General features: G+C 41.2%; 1 protein-coding gene across 4 annotated transcripts in view; it reads right to left on the reverse strand.

The window, feature by feature from the left end:
* Window positions 1-18,906, reverse strand: part of DENND6B (DENN domain containing 6B) — an 80,711-nt gene that overhangs the window by 36,831 nt on the left and 24,974 nt on the right. For all 4 annotated transcript variants that reach the window (XM_077470760.1, XM_077470762.1, XM_077470761.1 and 1 more), the window contains 9 exons: window positions 18,175-18,280; window positions 15,609-15,688; window positions 14,466-14,525; window positions 13,186-13,241; window positions 11,773-11,895; window positions 7,549-7,644; window positions 6,603-6,697; window positions 6,396-6,461; window positions 3,848-3,912 (listed from right to left, as the gene is read on the reverse strand). In XM_077470760.1, the coding sequence (XP_077326886.1) occupies window positions 3,848-3,912; window positions 6,396-6,461; window positions 6,603-6,697; window positions 7,549-7,644; window positions 11,773-11,895; window positions 13,186-13,241; window positions 14,466-14,525; window positions 15,609-15,688; window positions 18,175-18,280 (747 nt within the window). The remainder of the gene's footprint in view (window positions 1-3,847; window positions 3,913-6,395; window positions 6,462-6,602; window positions 6,698-7,548; window positions 7,645-11,772; window positions 11,896-13,185; window positions 13,242-14,465; window positions 14,526-15,608; window positions 15,689-18,174; window positions 18,281-18,906) is intronic.

Here is an 18,906-nt window from a genome sequence, read left to right on the forward strand (position 1 = left end):
AACATACACTGAAGATTGATGGATCAAGGCTGAAGGCAAGTACAAGACCTAGAGGGCAGCAATCATATGGATAGGGGCAATTAAAGAAAAAAAAATCTACAGTTGGCCTTTAAATCCCTGAATAGCAAGATCTAAAAATCGCCTACATTAATATAACCACGGCTTGGTAGCTTCAAGTACAATGATGCCTATTCACTTTCCAATAAGCAAACAGGTAACATGGGAGACTGGAAAACTAAAACAAGGTTACAATGGTGTCACCTGCCTTAACTAAGCGAAGTGAGGGAATATATGAATCATACTAATGGCTCAACAGAATTCCAAATAAAAAGCAAATAACAATTAGAACAGCATTTTTGCACTGATTTGTGGAGTAACGGGACAATCGGTTCCCCAGACTCCATGTATAGCACTCCTTAATACCCCTGTGCCTGGGTTACCTAAATACCTACAACGTTAGATATTCTTCATCTTGCTAGGTGGGCTAAAACCCCCTGTTAGCCCTTGTGCACACGGTCGTAGATTCCGACAACCAAATCCGTCGGATTTTGTCTGACGGATCTTGTCTGAAACTGTTGCATACACATGGTCGGACAAAGTTGTCGGAAAATCCGATCTTTCAGAACGTGATGACGTAATTTCGTTACGATGGGACTACGTTCAGGCTAGTAGCCAATAGCTTTGATGTAGAAATTTGATCTGAGCATGCGTGGCATTTTGTCCGATCTGAATTCTCTACACATGATCGGAGTATGTCCGATCGGAGCATTTTGTCGGAAAATATTTCTGGCAAGTTGGAAAAGTTGGTCCGATGGAAACAGTCCGATGCAGACCACACACAGTCGGAATATCCGACAAAACGCTCCGATCGGACACATTCCGTCGGAATCTCCGATCGTGTGTACAAGGGCAAATACTTACCGGTAATGGTATTTCCATGAATCTTCCAGAACAGCTACTTGAGAGATGATTGGCTCCGCCTTCTACAGGAAACACAAACCAGGCACCTCCCTCAAAAGTGTACTCGGAATAACAGAATCTCACCAAGACCCCTTTCACACTGAGGCAGTTTTCAGGTGTTTTAGCGCTAGAAATAGCACCTGTAAAGCGCCTGAAAACTGCCTCCTATTCATTGGAATGGGTGCTTTCACACCTGGGCGGTGTGCTTGCATTACATTAAAAAAAGTCCTGCAAGCAGCTTCTTTGGAGCAGTTTGGGAGCACTCCCAAAATGCCCCTGCTCATTGTAATGAATGGGCAAAGCTTTTGGAGCACCTGAAAAGCGATTTGGAAGCGCTGCAATATGAGAGTTTTTAACCCTTTCTTTGGGGTTAAAAGTGCCCCGCTAGCAGCTGAAAATTGCCACTTAAACAGCAGTAAATCACTGCTAAAACAAGCAGTGCTTTACTGCTATTGCACGGGCGGCCCCAGTGTGAAAGGGGTCTAAAACACCACCACCAGGTTAAATAAGGAGACCAGTGAAGAAAGAATAGGATGAGAATATAGACACTGTCCTGGAAGAGTCATGGAAATACCGTTACCGGTAAGTCTAACGGGGGTTTTCCCCCTTCATCTTCCAGGACAGCTACTTGAGAGGATATATAAAATATGTGTCACCGGCGCTAAAAAAAACATAATAGTGTCAATCTCAAATGATGTTTGCTGCAGTTAAATGTATATCCCACCCTAGAGTGGGATAACTGAAAAAAGAAAATAGTGATAACTGCGCTAACTTTCATATATATTAAATGTTTCTAATTCAGCAGTAAATGTGCAATTATTAAATGATAAATATGCAACTTTAAATATTGATACCCTTAAAAAACTTCCATCAACTGGTTCCCTATGACAGATACAGATAGTGGAAGTTGCCAATAAAAAAGAAAACCAAAAGGCAAGTAACCCACAAGGAAACAGGGGGGGCCTTTTTAGAAAGCAACGCAGAGAACACCACAGACACAGCCACAACCAGTCTGGGTATTACTAAAAGGGGGGTCCGCTAACCACAGCTACCAGACCTGAAGAAAATAAACATTTTTTTGGTGCATATCCTGGAGGTCTGGAAACAAAACAACTGAGGGTCAGAGGAGAGGGACGGGCCTTTTAAATTGTGTCTGGTTTGTGTTTCTTGTAGAAGGCGGGAAAAAAAAGTCACCGTGATTATGCTAAATTATAAATATTGTTAGCATCCTGCAGGACACAGATGAAAAATTTGAACAGACATGGGAGCTGTGGGCCACATATATGCATAACTCTCTGGTACATTAACTTAGCACATCTCTTGTTTTAGTGACTATTCTATTCCCCTTGGCCCTAACTCAGACCACTCTTCTCTGCTTCATGCTTTTTCTTTTACTATTCTTTACCCTTTCTCTCACTTTCCTTCTATTATACGTTTCCCAAGAGTTTCTATACTAGAACCCCACGTGTTTAGTTTAGTTTTTTTACTTTTTGATTTTGGGGTAGTCTTTATTGGGTATGTACTCATCTGCTAGATGTATCGGCTGATTAGGTACTAGCCCCTATTTATACTGCGGACACCTTTACCGTTTTGGAATTGACATTGTGGGTTTCAATAACTTATGTATTGTATATGTTTTCTTTACTTGTTCCACTGATGGCAGTTCTTTTGTACTGATGCTTGTCTTACTATTTGTAAAAAGTTTCAATAAATATTTTGAAAGAAAAAGCAAATAATAATTAGTGTTTTGTTGGATGACAGATTACAATATATGAAGGTTAGCACTTTATAAGGCTAAACTAAATGTAAAGGCTGTAGATGTATAGTAGAGCTGCACGATTAATCGTTAAGAATCGTTATCGTGATCTTGAAAAAAGTATTTTCCAATTCTTTCTATGTAGAGAATTCTCTCTGCTCTGCTAAAGCTGACAGCCGTCAAAAGAAAGGAGAAAAAAAAGGGGCAGTCTGCCAAGAATCACAACATTCTTTAGCAGTGAAACTTAAGTATCAGCATTGTAACAAGTTGTCCTTTAGTTAAAAGAAATACACTTTGGTGTGAAAATGAGTGAAGTTTAACCATTAAAGCGGTTCTGCACCTTAAAATATTAAAAGCCAGCAGCTACAAATATTGCAGCTGCTGACTTTTAATAAATGGACACTTACCTGTCCCAGGGTCCAGCGATGTCGGCGGCAGATGACAAACGATCGCTCGTCTCTCTGCTGCCCCCGCCGCCATCCTCTGTCAGGGAATCGGGAAATGAAGCATTGCGGCTTCACTGCCCGGTTCCCTGCTGCGCATGTGCGAGTCGCGCTGTGCGTCTCTGCTGGTCCCCGCTGTGTCCTGGGAACAGTGCGTTTCCCAGAACACAACGGGGGGTGGGGCATCTGCGGCGGTCTGTCCCGGAAGTGGGTGCAGATACCTGGATTGGGAGGGAATCACATGAGTGGAACTTCCACTTTAGGGTGGAGAACCGCTTTAAACACCAAATCTTTTTCTGACATTTGTTGGTTTCAAGTTAAAATAATTTTTTTTTGCTAGAAAATTACTTAGAACCCTTAAACACACACACATTATATATTTATATATATATTTTTTGTAGAGATCCTAGAGAATAAAATGGTGGTTGTTGCACACTGTATTTGCACAGCAGTTAAAATGCATTTTTTTCGGAAAATGAATAAAAATGAATAATAATAAAAAAAACTAACCAGTAAAAGTTAGCCCAATTTTTTTTGTATAATGTGAAAGATTTTACACCGCGAGAATCGTGATCTTTTTATTCTAAGCAAAAAAATAGTAATTCTCATTTTGGCCAGAATCGTGCAGCTCTAATGTGTAGGGTTACACACCATACTGAATATTCACCATTTCTAGCCACAGTATTACCTTTAGCAACTGTTTGATCAGTGTCTTGTCTTTATGAAGAAATGGCTTGTAGGAGGTATACATTCCTAAAAGTAAATATAAGATTAAAAAAATGTAAGGAACAAAAATGCATTTCTCTGGCTGAGCATGTGCACCATAATATAGAGGGGTGGGCAGACTGTGCATGAACAGCCTTTTTTTTTTCTATCAGACTCTTTCTTCTTCTTTCCTATAGCCGATTCCTGTACAGTAAAACCTTGGACTGTGAGCATAATTAGTTCCAGAAACATGCTTGAAATCCAAAGCACTTGTATATCAAAGCAAATTTCCCCATAAGAAATAATGGAAGCTCAGATGATTCGTTCCACAACCTTTTATTCAGAAGTCCTTCAGTTTATAGTCCATATAACAAGATTATAGCAATGTGATAGGTTGTGTAACCATAAAATGTACATCCACAAATGGTAGCCTCCACAAGGGGATTAGAAGCAAAATACAGCAGGAGCTACAGAGTATAAAAGAAGGAGAGAGAACAGAGGCACCTCAAAGTGTAACAATATGGTTACATTGAATGAAGGTACAACATTTACTCACATGAAGATTAACCATATGCCGACCAGATGCCGCAGTTGTACTGTGGCAGAATGGCGCGGAAGAAAGGCAAGGCTGGGCGAAACGACGTTATGCATTGTCGCTTCGCCCTGTGGCCACTGCCGGGCTCCCGCGATCGCCGCTGTCACAAAGAGAACCGGGATGTGTGTGTGTGTAAACAAACAGTTTCCGGTTCTCTGAGGGGAGAACAGACAGATCGTCTGTTCATACAGAGTATGAACAGCGATTAAAAAATTAATAATAAAAATGCCATAAAACTATCCCCTATTTTGTATGCACTATAACTTTTGCGTAAACCAATCAATATACGCTTATTGCAAAAAAAATTTTTTAACCAAAAATATGAAGAAGAATACATATCTGACTAAACTGAGGAAAAAAATTAGTTTTTTTATATATTTTTGGGGGATATTTATTATAGTAAAAATGAATGCGTTTTTTTCAAAATTGACACTCTTTTTTGTCTATAGCGCAAAAAATAAAAACCGCAGGAGGTGATCAAATACCAAAGAAAGCTCTATTTGTGGGAAAAAAAAAATTACGTCAATTTTGTTTGGGTGCAATGTCACACGACCACGCAATTGTCAGTTAAAGCGACGCAGTGCCGAATCCTAAAAAGTGCTTTGGCCGAGAAGGGGGTAAAATCTTCCGGGGCTGAAGTGGTTAAAAGAGGCAAATCTGTGTATGCAAGTATCTGGGGTAAAGCTGTTCACATAGACCATCGCCCGCACCGCCGGCTCTCACCGCTGTAAGCTTGCAATCTAGGACTACAAGACTATCCTGCAGCAGAGCGATTTGAAAGCGGGGCTTGAATCACTCGTGCAGTGCAGCATGGAAGGGATGATGTTGATGGAGATGCGGTGGATGGTCTATATTAGTGGTCATCAACCCAGTCCTCAGGGCCCACTAACAGGCCAGGTTTTATGTATTACCTTCGGGAGATGCAGACTAGAATACTGCAATCACTGAGCAGCAAGTGATATCACCTGTGATGTATTTCAGTTATCTTGCAAACCTGGCCTGTTAGTGGGCCCTGAGGACATTGTTAATGACCACTGGTCTATATGGACATCTTTACCCCAGATGCCTGCACACTTAGATGCGCCTGCTTTAGTCATCAACCATGTGAGTTGCTAAATGTTGTACCTTCATTAAATGTAACCATATTGCTACACTTAGAGGTGCCCCTGTTTTGTTTTATACTCAATTGTGACAAGGCGCTACCTGTACATCAAGACATTGCTTGTATATCAAGTCAAAATTTATTGAAAAATGTTGCTTATCTTGCAAAATGCTCTCAAACCAAGTTGCTCTCAAACCAAGGTTTAACTATATTTTGCGGTTAGTTGTGACTGCCGTTACTGACCTTTTCTTCTAAAAGTGCTAGTTGCCTGGCTATCATGCGGTTGGTGGTTTTAATACCTTCTGAGCCATTGACCTTGGACAAATATTCAGATCAGTAGTTTCTGAATTCACTGAAAGAAAACTTTTTCAAAATCATTAAGTACTAAAGCCAAAGACAGCCAAGCAAATTGCATTTTCAGAAGGACAACAGCAAAGGCAGACTACAAATTTCTCTCATTACAGGCCTCTATTAAGGCTAATGTTAAATGGGTGACCTGCTATATGCTGACTTAACGCCAGGGCCTGAATCTCTAAGAGGGCACTCACCTTTTCCTATTTAGTCACTCTCTTGCTAGCTGAAACAGAGAGATGTCAATCCCTTGCTAGTGAGCAAGATTCTGCAACATGGAGGTAATTCATATGGGGGAAGTAGCTCCTTCACCTGGGTGATTCTGCCACTGTCAATGTGTCATCCTTCTGAAAAAAGACCTAGGGGTCCATCGAGTCTGCCATTTTTTATTGGTTAACATTTATGTCCAAGCATAGACCCGCATTTATGTGTACAGTCTAGGCCCACTTAATTTGCCTCTGGATTCAACACCAAAAGTCTCACCGGTTTTAGTATCCAGCGTCTTTAGCTTTGTTAGCTTCTTCAGTTTTACTTGCTTTGGCAGATCCCCTGCAGATAAACATACAAACATAACAATAAATAAATGGTACACCATCTGCTGATTCACATGCAAATTGACTGATAGGTTTCATTTTTTTTATTGGCAACAAAAGTCAAATTAAACCATCCAAAACCTATTCTGTCCCTTACCAGATATCCTGGGTTCTCCTACGCGTAGAATGTGTGGCCAATGCTGCAAAGTTTTTATGAAGAAAGGATTGGTGACTCCTAGGAGAAGGCTAGGTCTATAAAAAAATAAAAAAATAAATAAAAAAATGAAAGTAGAAAAACATTTCTGTACATTATTTTCACTAAACAAGAAGTAGTATAAAATGCTTAGATGATTGGTGTTAGTGTTCAGTATTTATGCAAACCATAAAATAAAAAATAAGACTCCCCAACTAGTTCCATGGCAGCATACGAATGGGTAGTTTCCGCCCTGGCTTTTACATTACACCATAGGATCTTTCCCCCTATAGATTTTGAGGCTGATCCAGTCCAAATGTTCCTTAACTAGCCTTAACTGGGAGGGATTCTATTCTGCTGTGGAGTTAATCAAGAAAGGAAAAACGTGGTAAGTATTTGAAAGCGGAGAGCCGCTTTCCATGAGGGCACTCACGTGGGCATGCTCCCGAGTCCTGCTGCATCCATTGACACAGACAGCATGTCACTGGATTTGATTGACAGCAGCGTGAGCCAATGGCTCCTGCTATCAATCTAACCATTGAGGACCTGAGACAGCAGCTGGAGCTGCTGCGCTCATCCCTGTAACAAACAGGTTCAGGTAAATAAAAGGGGGGCTGCTGCACTACAGAAGGTTTTTCACCTTAATGCATAGAATGCATTAAGGTGAAAAACCATGAGGCTTTACAACCCCTTTAAGCTACTCCTATGACCGCTTTAAAAGAACATGTATACAAGGAAGGATAGTCTCCTAATACTGCTTATCATAATATATAGAAATTGCTTTCAGACTAAGTCCACCCTCAACTGCTTTTTCTGTTTCGGTTAACTCTCCCACTAGTTTTTTTTATATCTCTCCAGCATTTCAGTAGCATAACTATCCCCAATTTTCCCCATGGTAATATTCACTCACGGAGCCTGTGTCCTTGTTGTATATTCTTTGAATTCACTGTCATGGATAGTGAAATATGGACGGAAGTCTGAACAGAACTTCAGAGGCGAAATGCATCTGGAAAACACAAAAGCATAACGAATTTGTATTTCGGCATATTTAACTATTAAACTGTAAAGCCCTGCATACAGCAATGGCTTTAAACCCTGTCAGATTGTTTTTTTGCCATCTGTGTCTCATAGGGGAATTTCCCGATCGCTTCCTGTCCAACAGACACAACAGGAAGTAAAAGACAGTTATCACCACGATCATTGTCACCATTGAAAGATTTCCCCTCTATTTATGTCCTGGTGACTAAAATTATTGGGAAAAAATAGTCACTAGGACAAATGGAGAAAAATAATCTCCCTAGTGTGGACACAAACAGCAACAATAAAATCTAACAGAGCAAATCTATTAGATGATTTTGCTTTAGTTACAAACTAACACCATGATTTATACTACAAAAATGCTAATAACAGTTATAATTAAAAAGTAACTAAAGCTAGAAAGGTGGTAAATATGCAAATTAACTGATCTCCTAAACAAGACACCAAAAATATTTGACCGTGCTTGCCTTGCTTTGAGATCATAGGGAATCAATGGAAGCCATACTCTGTGTGTGCCCACCCCCACTAGTGACCGCTATGACATGCTGTGGAGGACGAATGGCCACAGAGTTCCCATTTTTTCTACAGGTGTACAAATGGAGTGCAAGGATTTAACAAACAATACATCTCTTCCGCCCAGACTAAAAATATGATACAGTGCCTAGTTTAGTTGTTAGTGTTTAAAGTAAATAAACAGCATTATAAAAAGTAACATATTACCAAGAACATTTATCCAATAGGCATATTTTATATATGTCTATTGGATATATAAGAAAATGGCTGTGAATTGTAAATTATTACTATTTCAAGCCTAAAAAAATAAATTAAAAAAATAGCACAACTGACATTAGTTGCCTTTAGTAGGATGTGTCCCCTGTGCTTCTGTCTTCTGGTTCAGTAGTAATCTTCCTCCTCCAATGCTGCCCCAGCTCCACACTTACTGCCATAATCCTTCAGTGCAGCAAGCATTAATAGAATTGAGGAACTGCCACAGGCATCCATCATAAGTGATCGACTATGCCCACCCCTTATGCCCAGCTCCTCCATACATAGAAGCTGTACCAAAGCTTCTATAAATGAAACACGATTTATGAATGGAGGATGGGTGGCTGACTGATGTCTGCCCCTTCCATTCATAGCTTGCATTTTATTCATAGAAGCTATAGTACAGCTTCTAAAAATGGGAGAGCTGGGCATAAAGGGCAGGCATAGTCGGGCACTGTTGATGAGGGTCTGTGACAGCTATTGAGTTCTATCAATCCCTGCCACCGTAATCTTCTGGGATGGGGGGGGGGGGGGGTTAGGGTCATTGGGAGGAAGAAAATTACTACATGAACCTGAAGGCAGAAGCACAAGGGACACATCACACTGAAGGTAAGTAATGTCCCTTTTGCTTACTCTTGTAATTTTTTTTTATAGGGTAAACTCAAGGGTAAAAGTTTAATATGTATATATTTTGCCTTCCCTGGTTTCTGTAACCTCGCTGTCAGCCATTCATGACATTTTTAAATAAAATGTTTCCATTTTCATTACATACCTTATATTAGTCTCAATGATGTCATTACTGGGTCTTTTTGTATCTCTATGCAATGCAGACATATCTTGGCTGGTGGAAGGGGCTAGCAGGGTGCTGTACATAGCTTTCTGAAAACATTACAGCACCCTCAGCCTCAGTACTCCTCTTAATAGTCCTCAAACCTGATCAGAGACGGCTCTATAAATTAGGCAGTCGCCTAAGGCCTCGCACTCACAGGGGCCTCATGGCCGCCTAATTTGTCTATTGCCATGTTTAACTGTGGTTTCCCAGATGTTCTGCTGAGAAGTCACCAGAAGGTTTGCGGCGATCTACCCGTAAATCACAGACAGCTGACGGGTATCAGCCGACATGCAGAGTAGTGCAGGAAGCAGCTGTAATGAGTTCTCTCTCATGTCATGCTGCTCCCTGGTGGCCCCTCCTCTCGTCATATGCTTGTGACATCACCTGGGATGGGGAAGAGAAGGGGAGAGGATAGGCTGCCAGGGAGCAGCGCGACCTGAGACAGAACTTATTACAGCTGCTTCCTGCGCTACTCTGCAGTTGAAGGAAACTGATAAATAAAAGTGTGCCCTGCTGTGCCCAGTACCCTGTGCCCCACACCCTGTGCCCTGCTGTGCCCCATACCCTGATGTGCTCGTGCACTGTGCCCCATACCCTGATGTGCCTTGCTGTGCCCATATGTGCCCCATTCCCTGTGCCTGTACCCCGCTGTGCTCCATACCCTACGCCCTGATGTGCCCCATACCTGTGCCCTGCTGTGCCCTGTACTCTGGTGTATTATGAATCCTACTGTGCCCTGTACCATGTACCCTTATGTGCCCTGTACCATGTACCCTACTGTTCCCTGTACACTGTGGTGACTTGCTGTGCCCTGTACCCTGATGTGCCTCTTGCCCTGCTATGTGCACTGCTGTTCCCTGTAATCTACTGTGTACCCTGTATCATGCTGCGTGTCCTATACCCTGCTGTGTGTTCCATGCCCTGCTGTGTGCTTAGTGATGAGCCCTGCTGTGTGCTATGTGTTGAGCCCTGCTGTGTACCTCATGTTATGCTGCTTGCCCTATGGTGTGCCCCATGCCCTGTCATGAGCACCTTGATGTGCCCTATGCCCTGCAGTGAGCCCCTTGATGTGCCCCATGTTCTGCCGTAACCCCCATGATGTACCTCATGTTTTGCAGTGAGCCCTGAGATGTGCCCCATGTTCTTCTGTGTGCCCCATGATGTGCCCAAGGTTCTGTTGTGTGTTCCATGATGTGCCCAAGGTTCTGCTGTGTGCTCCATGATGTTCCCAAGGTACTGCTGTATGCCCCATGATGTTCCCAAGGTACTGCTGTGTGCCCCATGATGTGCCCCATAATGTGCCCTGCTGTTCCCAATGTAATGTGATCCCCTGTAATTTGTCCTGCTGTCCTCCCCGTATTGTGTCCTGACCCCTTGTGCTCTGTCCTGCTGTCCCCTGTCCACTGCTTATCTCAAGTTAAACCCAGAACTGATCATCTGTGCAGAAAAAAAAACAAGTTTCACATAAAATATGTAAGTTCTAATATTTGTTTCTATTATTTAATGGCATTTCTTTAAAAAAAAAAAAAAATGTTTTTATATACCAGCTGATCACACCAATATTCTGTGAGCTGTAGATAGGAACACTACAGGTTACAGCACGCCTAAATTGTTAGCCACACTCCTGAAATCCCAAAGGTTGCTTTACCCATACCCCAGTTCATTTTTATCGCTTGCATTATTTTTCCCATTATGGGCATGAGTGGGGCCTCATGTCTTTGCCTAAGACCTCACAAGGCCTAGAGTCGCCTCTGACCCTGAATCAAGCAGTGGGAGTGCTGAGTGTCCCACTTTTAGAATGCATTGATCAGCAGCTGCAGCTAATGTTTGAGAATAAAATTACAATATTCACGATTGACAGATGTCTATCTGATGATCGATTTCTGTCGAACATGGATGCCCACATATGGATTGAAATTTAGCTGGTCCCTGGCTAAACCTGCTGAATTTTGATCCATTTATGGCCAGCTAGAAGTTGTTAGATGTCCTCCAGTAAGACTAAAGTAAAGCTAAAAGTCTTATACTGGATTAAACCTTAAACTTAAACTCTAAACTATTGCATTTTTGGTTTTCAATTGTCAGTATAAAGGAAGAATACTGGATCAAGCATCTGTAACTATAGATTAATATATAGACATAATAAATATTAGTAAGCTTAACCAGTCTTTTTTAATCAATTCTTAATGGTCTGTGGAAGTGGGCTTTATAGTAGTGTGTAAGTAGTCTATACAGTATATTCTCTTGGTAAAAGCTGTTGCTCTTTCTCAATTAAGAATGTTAGAAGGTGTGTCAGAATCCCAACATATGAGAGGCTATCTCCTAGATCTACTTTATAGAAACCATAAAAGGTAAACATATCACAAGGCATCTACTGTACAACCAAACCAATGTCTTTTTAGTGCTGTTTCCCAGCCAAACTTTCCTATATAAGCAATGGACTATGGTTTCCATGCTACACAATGCACACATTATATTTCCAAAGAAAGAACAAGCAGTTACCCAGTTAATGCCAGTACAATCTCAGAGGAAATGGTTGGAGAAGGAGCCATAACAACCAAAGGTTCCCCAAGTAGAACCAACTCCCATAGTAACTGGAGGTTCATCAGTACAGACTGAAAAGATCTAGAAATATTGAAAAAAAACTGCTGTTTATACTCTAGGAACAGATAGCATACTTACATAAATACATAGTACATATGCACAGGTCACTACAGTACCCAGCAGTGTGCACTGCCTGTCAAACTGCATCTCCTCTTGCTCACAGTAGCAGCTACAACTATGAGGAGAGGAGATCTGTGTGATCGACAGTAATATTACAAATAATAAAAACAAATAGCTGGTTATATTAGGTTAGCTGGTTAGAAGATGAATATGTTATACAAAAAGAATTATATAAGCATATAAGTCAAAAATTAAATTTTCTCTGACTGTGAATTACAGCCAACACAGTGCTGGAAAATGTATGATAATGAGAAACCCTAAAATATAAGCTTATTATTCAACCACATAGCACTGACATATACATCAAAATCTATGCATACATTTGGGGTCCATGTATTCAGGTTAAATAACAGCAAATATTGGAAAAAGTATTAATTATACAAAATACATTATGCATTTAAAAATTTATTTTGGGATATTTTTGTCCATTTCATATGCTTTTTATGAAATAAGTATTCAAGGTGTTTTTAAAAACAAATAACCAAATTGGGATGTCATTTGTAAAACTCATTTGATAAGCAAATCAGTTAAAATGTTACTGTTGAATAAACTACAGCATACAAAAAATTCTAATTTTGAGCTTACAAATGTTTTGAAGACTCCTTGACATGGACAAGGATTTAAAAGGGCACACTACAAATATTGCTTGGAAAAATCTCTTAATCCAGCCCCATGTTCAGGATCAGATCACACTGGGGGTTATTTAGTAAAACTGCATTGTGTAAAATCTCTTGCCGCTCTGCATAGAAACCAATCAGCTTCCAGGTATTATTGTCAAAGCTTAATTGAACAAGCTGAAGTTAAAAGCCGATTGGCTACCATGCATAACTGCACAAGCTTTAGCAAATCTCCCACACTGTATCTTACGCACCCAGGGCCAATTTACTTTAACGTAGAGGACAAAACTTTATTCTTCGCAGGGTACCACAGTACATATTCCACACTGCACCTGCATTTTATTCACAAAATGCAGAGGGTGTTGTGCAGTCTATGGTGTCCTAAAGAATGTTCTCTCTTCGATGATAGGTGAAGAACCCTATCAAAAAATCCTGTCAAAATCATGTGACCACTTTACTCCTCCTTGCACTTTTTCTCAGTGTTTAAAAAGACTTGCTTTTACTGTTATTTCTGTTCTACTTAAAGTACTCACACATTTCACTTGGCATGGGTTTCTTTTCAATTCTAGCTCACCTGAAAAGATCCAACTCGTGGATACTGGAGATGTGATAAGGAGGATCCAAGCGGTCCTAGTCACAATACAAAACACAATCAGCAGAAATACAGGTATCGCTGTTTACATGTGAAATAACCTATGATATTTGTATTATCTGTTTCTTTTGCTAAAATCAACAGGGTTTTTGACATGGGGAAAAATAGAGCAACCAATATGTCCTGTTACCAGTGTCTGTTGTCACTTACATCCACCACGATCATGGTTACTTAGGTCCTTGGCTGCAGTGCTGCACAAACATGTGGCGAACACCAGGAACAGATACCCTCTGTATTACAGCAATCTCCATGCTCATTATGCTTGGTATGTGGCCATATTCAAGTCTAGGTGGAGGAGCAACCAGTGTTGAAAATAATTTCTGCAGAAAGGAGGTGGGGAGTGGGCACCCGCTGTGATGTTGTGATAAATCCTGAGATGTAGGGGGGCTTGGGAGTAGAATAGTTACTTTTTATAATCATCACTAAAACAGGATAAAACTGACATAAAATCATTTTAGCTTATATAGCTTCTCAACAATTCAGGTATAAAGCAATGCTGTATGATAAATGAGACCTTTTTGATTTGTAGGAACTTTTCTCAATAATGTATATATGTAAAGCTGGATTCCAAGTAGGGGGGGGGGGTCACCTGGTTGGCATGGGAGCCAAAGAATACCATGTATTTTCTCCAAAGAATACAAGGCAATGATTGGATGAGCTGGAGATTGTGACATTGCCGCCATGTCTCTCCAAGTGCAAAGCATTCTCTGAACAGTGCCAGGAAGACAGCAAAGACCACTGTAGTAGTGCTGGCTTCTATAGAGATTCTTTGCTTCCACTTAAATTTCTACAAGCTAAATCATGTAACTATACAAAAAAAAAAAAAACATACCTGGAATTAAGCTTTAAACACAAAACAAAGTTTTTTTAAAGTTTTTCTTTATCAGCACATAGCTGTAAGCATCCTATACTGTTTCTAATGGGGCACCATGGCCGTTAAGAGTGCCACCTTGCACTAGCGCTTGTTGGTGAATAGGCATTTTAAGACACTGAACATTAGTACCTATCTGCTCCTATATGTAATTTTCTAACCTTGGATTTGCTTTGAAGTAGTTTTCAAAGTATTAGAATAATTATCGTATGAAATCTTTGTTGTAAAGCAAACAAAATAACGGAATAATACAAGTACTGTAGTATCCTGTATTATGTATAAATCAGACAAGCTACATATTAGCAACTTACAAGGAACAAGGATCACATACTTTTTGATGATCTGTAATAGCATTCGTCTCCAATAGATCATCATGGCTTGGAATTTTGACCTTTACAATAGGAAACAGAAAACAAAAGTAACTGATTACTATTTTACAATATAAATTGCACAGTTCTGTCTTATGCTAATCTTTTTATATTTTGCATGCGTACATTAATGTATACAATACAGGTACCCATGCTAATCTTCTGCCTAAAAGTATGGCTTGATGGGTAGGTTCACCTTTACATAAAAATCTGTAAGGTGAAATTACACTGAACACCCTCCCCTCCCCAACCCCCGATCACATGCTCTGACACATCGGACAGCTGCTTGGAAATCCCCTGGCTTGATCTTTTAATATGTACCTTGTAAAGGTACATATAGGAGGCATTGTAATTGGTCGGCACTGTCACTTGGGTGGCGCCGCCCAATCAAAACCCGTGTAGGCCATCCTGTCAGCATTGAAGTGGAGAAAAAGCCACTGGATTTCAAATCCCCGGACCAGTAAAGTGGCTGTCTGATGTGTCAGAACAGGTGATCGCTGGCCTCAGGTACAGCGGGACTGGGTGTGATGGGGAGGGGGTCAAGTGTAAGCTCACCTTACAGATTCTCTGTAAAAGGTGAACTTGCATTTTAACTTTGATCAAATTATTCAACATAACTGTAGTCTTGTATGAATTTAGCGGTTTATTTAAAAGACCAAAAGAAAGCAACTAAAATAAGTTAATCGTTTGGGCTTAGATACACTTTGCTGATGCTCAGTGAGCAGACAGCTGGTGACTGTCAGTAACCGGCTCTCTGCTCTAGATAAATCATGCTTTGGCCGCGGCAAATCACACCACACGACACTGTCGCTCAAAAGAAGCTCCTGCTTCTTTTTGAGCGACAAGCTTCGAGTGCTGCGATTTTGTCGGGGGGAGGGGGGCAGATATAGGATCCGCCCCAGGTTCCAAATGCCCTAGGTATGCCCCTGCTCCTGTGTTCCTGAGAAGTACAGCAAACGAGCTTTAGCTGTACTTCTCCTTTAAATTCAATAGCTGAGACATAATTGTGATTTGTCCATAAAGATGGTACAATAAGATTATATTGTATATGGACCTACATATGGATAGAACTACTACTATTTCTGCTGCTATTGATGGCATAATACCTGTAGAACAAGGCCCATGATTGGTAGAGACAGTGAAAGTCCTGGTTCCGGAAATGGCCAGCGGTCAATCTGGTTACATACTGAAGGAGAAGAAAAAAAACGGATAAAAAATATAGTTTTGCTTAGCTTAAAACAGACATGTGTAAAATTATGGTAGCATCAACAGTGCTGTATTTCTTATCCTTGTCTGCTGCCTTAATCACCCACTGACTTTGAACAAAGCATAGAGACAGTAAGTAGGGAAGCAAGCAAAAGGAATAAAGCTTGCACCTTCAAAAACAAATCATAGTTGCCATTCCTGTATTTCTGTCCTGAGAGCAACCAGTCAGGAATCTTATGGTTGCTTTCTTGAATAAAGCAACCCATCAATTACAGCCCAACCCCTATTGGTCCTCCAGTTGATACAGTATCCAGAACATTTGTTCTGTATATGTGGCATAAGGTTTAGCACATGGGCTTTCAAACTATTGCCCTCCAGTTGTTCAGGAACTACAATTCCCATCATGCCTAGTCTTTTTTGTGAATGTCAGAGTTTTACAATGGCTCATGGGATATGTAGTTTCGCAACAGCTGGAGGGCCGTGGTTTGAGGATCGCTGGTTAGCAGCACCAGATAAATGGGAACATACAACAGGACAATCTTAACTAAGATTACAGATCCTTAAAGGGGTTGCCCTATGCATCCTATCCTATGCATTTAGGTGAATAAACACCTGGCAGTGACCGGCCCACCAACCCCCCCCCCCCCCCCCCGTTTTACGTACCTGAGCCCTGGAACTGCACCCGGCGGGAAAGCGCTGTCCCTCTGCCTGGGATTCTCGGCTCTTGATTGGATAGATTGATAGCAGCGCAGCCATTGGCTCCCACTGCTGTCAATGAAATCCAATGATGCAGGTGCCGGGGGGCAGGCCGAGTCATACATTGGAATCAGGAACGCGCCCGCAAGGTAACCCCCAGGGAGAGAGCTTCTCCTAGGGGGTTATCTGATGTGGGGAGGAGCCGCGAGAGCCACTGAGGGACCCCAGAAGACCAGGTCCGGGGCCACTCTGTGCAAAATGAGGTGCACAGTGGAGGTAAGTATAACATGTTTGTTATATTTTTTTTTAAATAATCCAAGCTTTACAATCACTTTAAAAATGAATATCAGCAAAGGAGGGGCACACAGGGATGCAGTGACAGCAGGACCAGGGGGGGTAGCCTACGTATGCCGCCGCCATCCCCATTGCCGCCACCGTCCCCCAGGTGTGCCCCCTGGAGCATAGGGCTGGGTCGCAATGGCAACCCCTGTAGGTAGGCCCCGGCTAACAGTAAAAGTTAGGGTCAGGTAAAGTGTTAGGGTTAGAATACTGTATGGTTTCAGGACTAGCCAAGCTTAACATTAGGAAGGGAGGTTAAGTATTAAGAATATATGATGTATAGGAAGCCAGGGATGGGTCTTCGATGGTGCATATGTGTCCCCATTATGTGGTTTGTGTTTCCTTTAAGGGGGGCGAAATTAAGCAATTTGGAGTATTCAGGTATTGTCAACCCAGGGTAAGGGGTTCCGGGGTCATCCTGCAAAAGGGGAAAACTGACTTACAGTTTTCCCAGGATTGTTAAGTCCTGGTATAGGACCCAGAATTCAGAGGCTCAGGGTTTTTTTGGGTGGGAAAGAGCCCTCAAACCCTGATTATGGGTATTTGGGTCCTGTACGGGTTAACCTGCCTGCAAGAGAGGGCTAAAAAGGCCAAGAAGTAGTCAGCAGGTGTCTGTGAGGTGAAGAGTGGAGCAGGACACAGATGTGTGAGGACTGTGTGTGGTCTGTCACCAAGACATTGATGAACTGTGGAGACTTCTTTTTTGGGACCCTTGGAGCAGGCAGGGACTTTAAACCCTGTATGGGAGAAGTTTTATGCCGGCAGTGAGCCATACCTTGTGCGTTACAAGTATATGAACTATTTTATTTTTGTTTGTGCTGAAATAAGCTATTTTGTTTTGCATGTTTTTGAAGAAATAAAGACTGCTTTCTTTTACCATAAAGCTGGCTGGTGATCCGAGGCTCCCCCATATTACAATTAATTCATTAGGGCTTAGGTTGTGGGCAGGGGCGGACTGATAACTCATGGGGCCCCCGGGCAATAGGAGATTATGGGGCCCCCAGGCAATCAGAGATAATGGGGCCACACAGTATACACAGACATGTTTCTATTGGCTAAGAAGATACTGGAGAGGTGGGGCAGCTATAATCTCTGGATTTTTAGACCAAAAGGATGTTGGTAAGGGACATTTTATAGACAGATGTAAAAAAAAAAAAGAAGATTTTTACATACTGTCCCTGGTTTTACTGAGGCTGGCAACCCTGACGGGGGCCCCCTGGCAGTGCCCGAGTTGGCGAATGGTCAGTCCGCCCCTGGTTGTGGGCCATTTAGGAAAAGAGTTTATTTCACTTCTTTTCAGAGCCAAAACCTCAGCCCAACAAACAACAGCATTTCCCTGTCAGCCCAAAAAGCCAACAGATTATGTTGGCAATGGCACCACTACTCTACTCTCATCTATGTAAATCATGAAAAAAATATTCAGATTATTACCAGCTTCAAGACATGGCTCCAGTTTGTTGAAATATTCAGGTGCAATCAGTTGCAAGAGTGTGTGGAAGAGATTGGTATACGGCAAACTTGAAAGGAGAACTAAAGACTGAAAAGGGAAAACAGTCACATATCTGTAAAGAAATTAACCAATGCAACAATATAATGCAAGGAGCATTGAATGCTGCTGTACCACATAGCATTCACAGGTCCGGAGAGTGACACTGCTGAGAAGTACAATGCACAACAAAGAAAGTACAAAAACTAAGTCTAGCATGCATTAGTACAATCCATATCCAACATTGATGGTGGCAAACACATACTTTTGATTTGACTCTTCAGTAACCCTCTAGTTAGAATTACAATCAGACTGACAATCTATCATTTCAAATTTAATTTAATTGACCCTTTCCTGTGCTCCTAAATGATCATTTTATATGCTACACATGCCATAATACCAATATAAGCAAAAATTTCCAATCAGTCTAATAATTTTTTTCATCTATTCCACCTATAAAACTGAATGAAAGGGACCAAGAAATGCCTACACATAGGATTTTTGAGGATCTGATTTGAAGGTGGGATTGCTAATAAAAGTTAAAAGTATAACTGTAGTAATTCAATCACGTATATTACAGTAAGTATTTTACCTACATACACCTTTAAATATAAAAACATGTGTTTTTATATTTAAAGGTGTATGCAGGTAAAAGGCAGGCCATAGATTATGTAGGA

Source organism: Lithobates pipiens, unplaced genomic scaffold (assembly GCF_037356315.1).
Source record: "Lithobates pipiens isolate NorthernLeopardFrog02 unplaced genomic scaffold, aLitPip1_a1.2 Scaffold_8, whole genome shotgun sequence".
In the NCBI taxonomy this organism is placed as follows: Eukaryota; Metazoa; Chordata; class Amphibia; order Anura; family Ranidae; genus Lithobates; species Lithobates pipiens.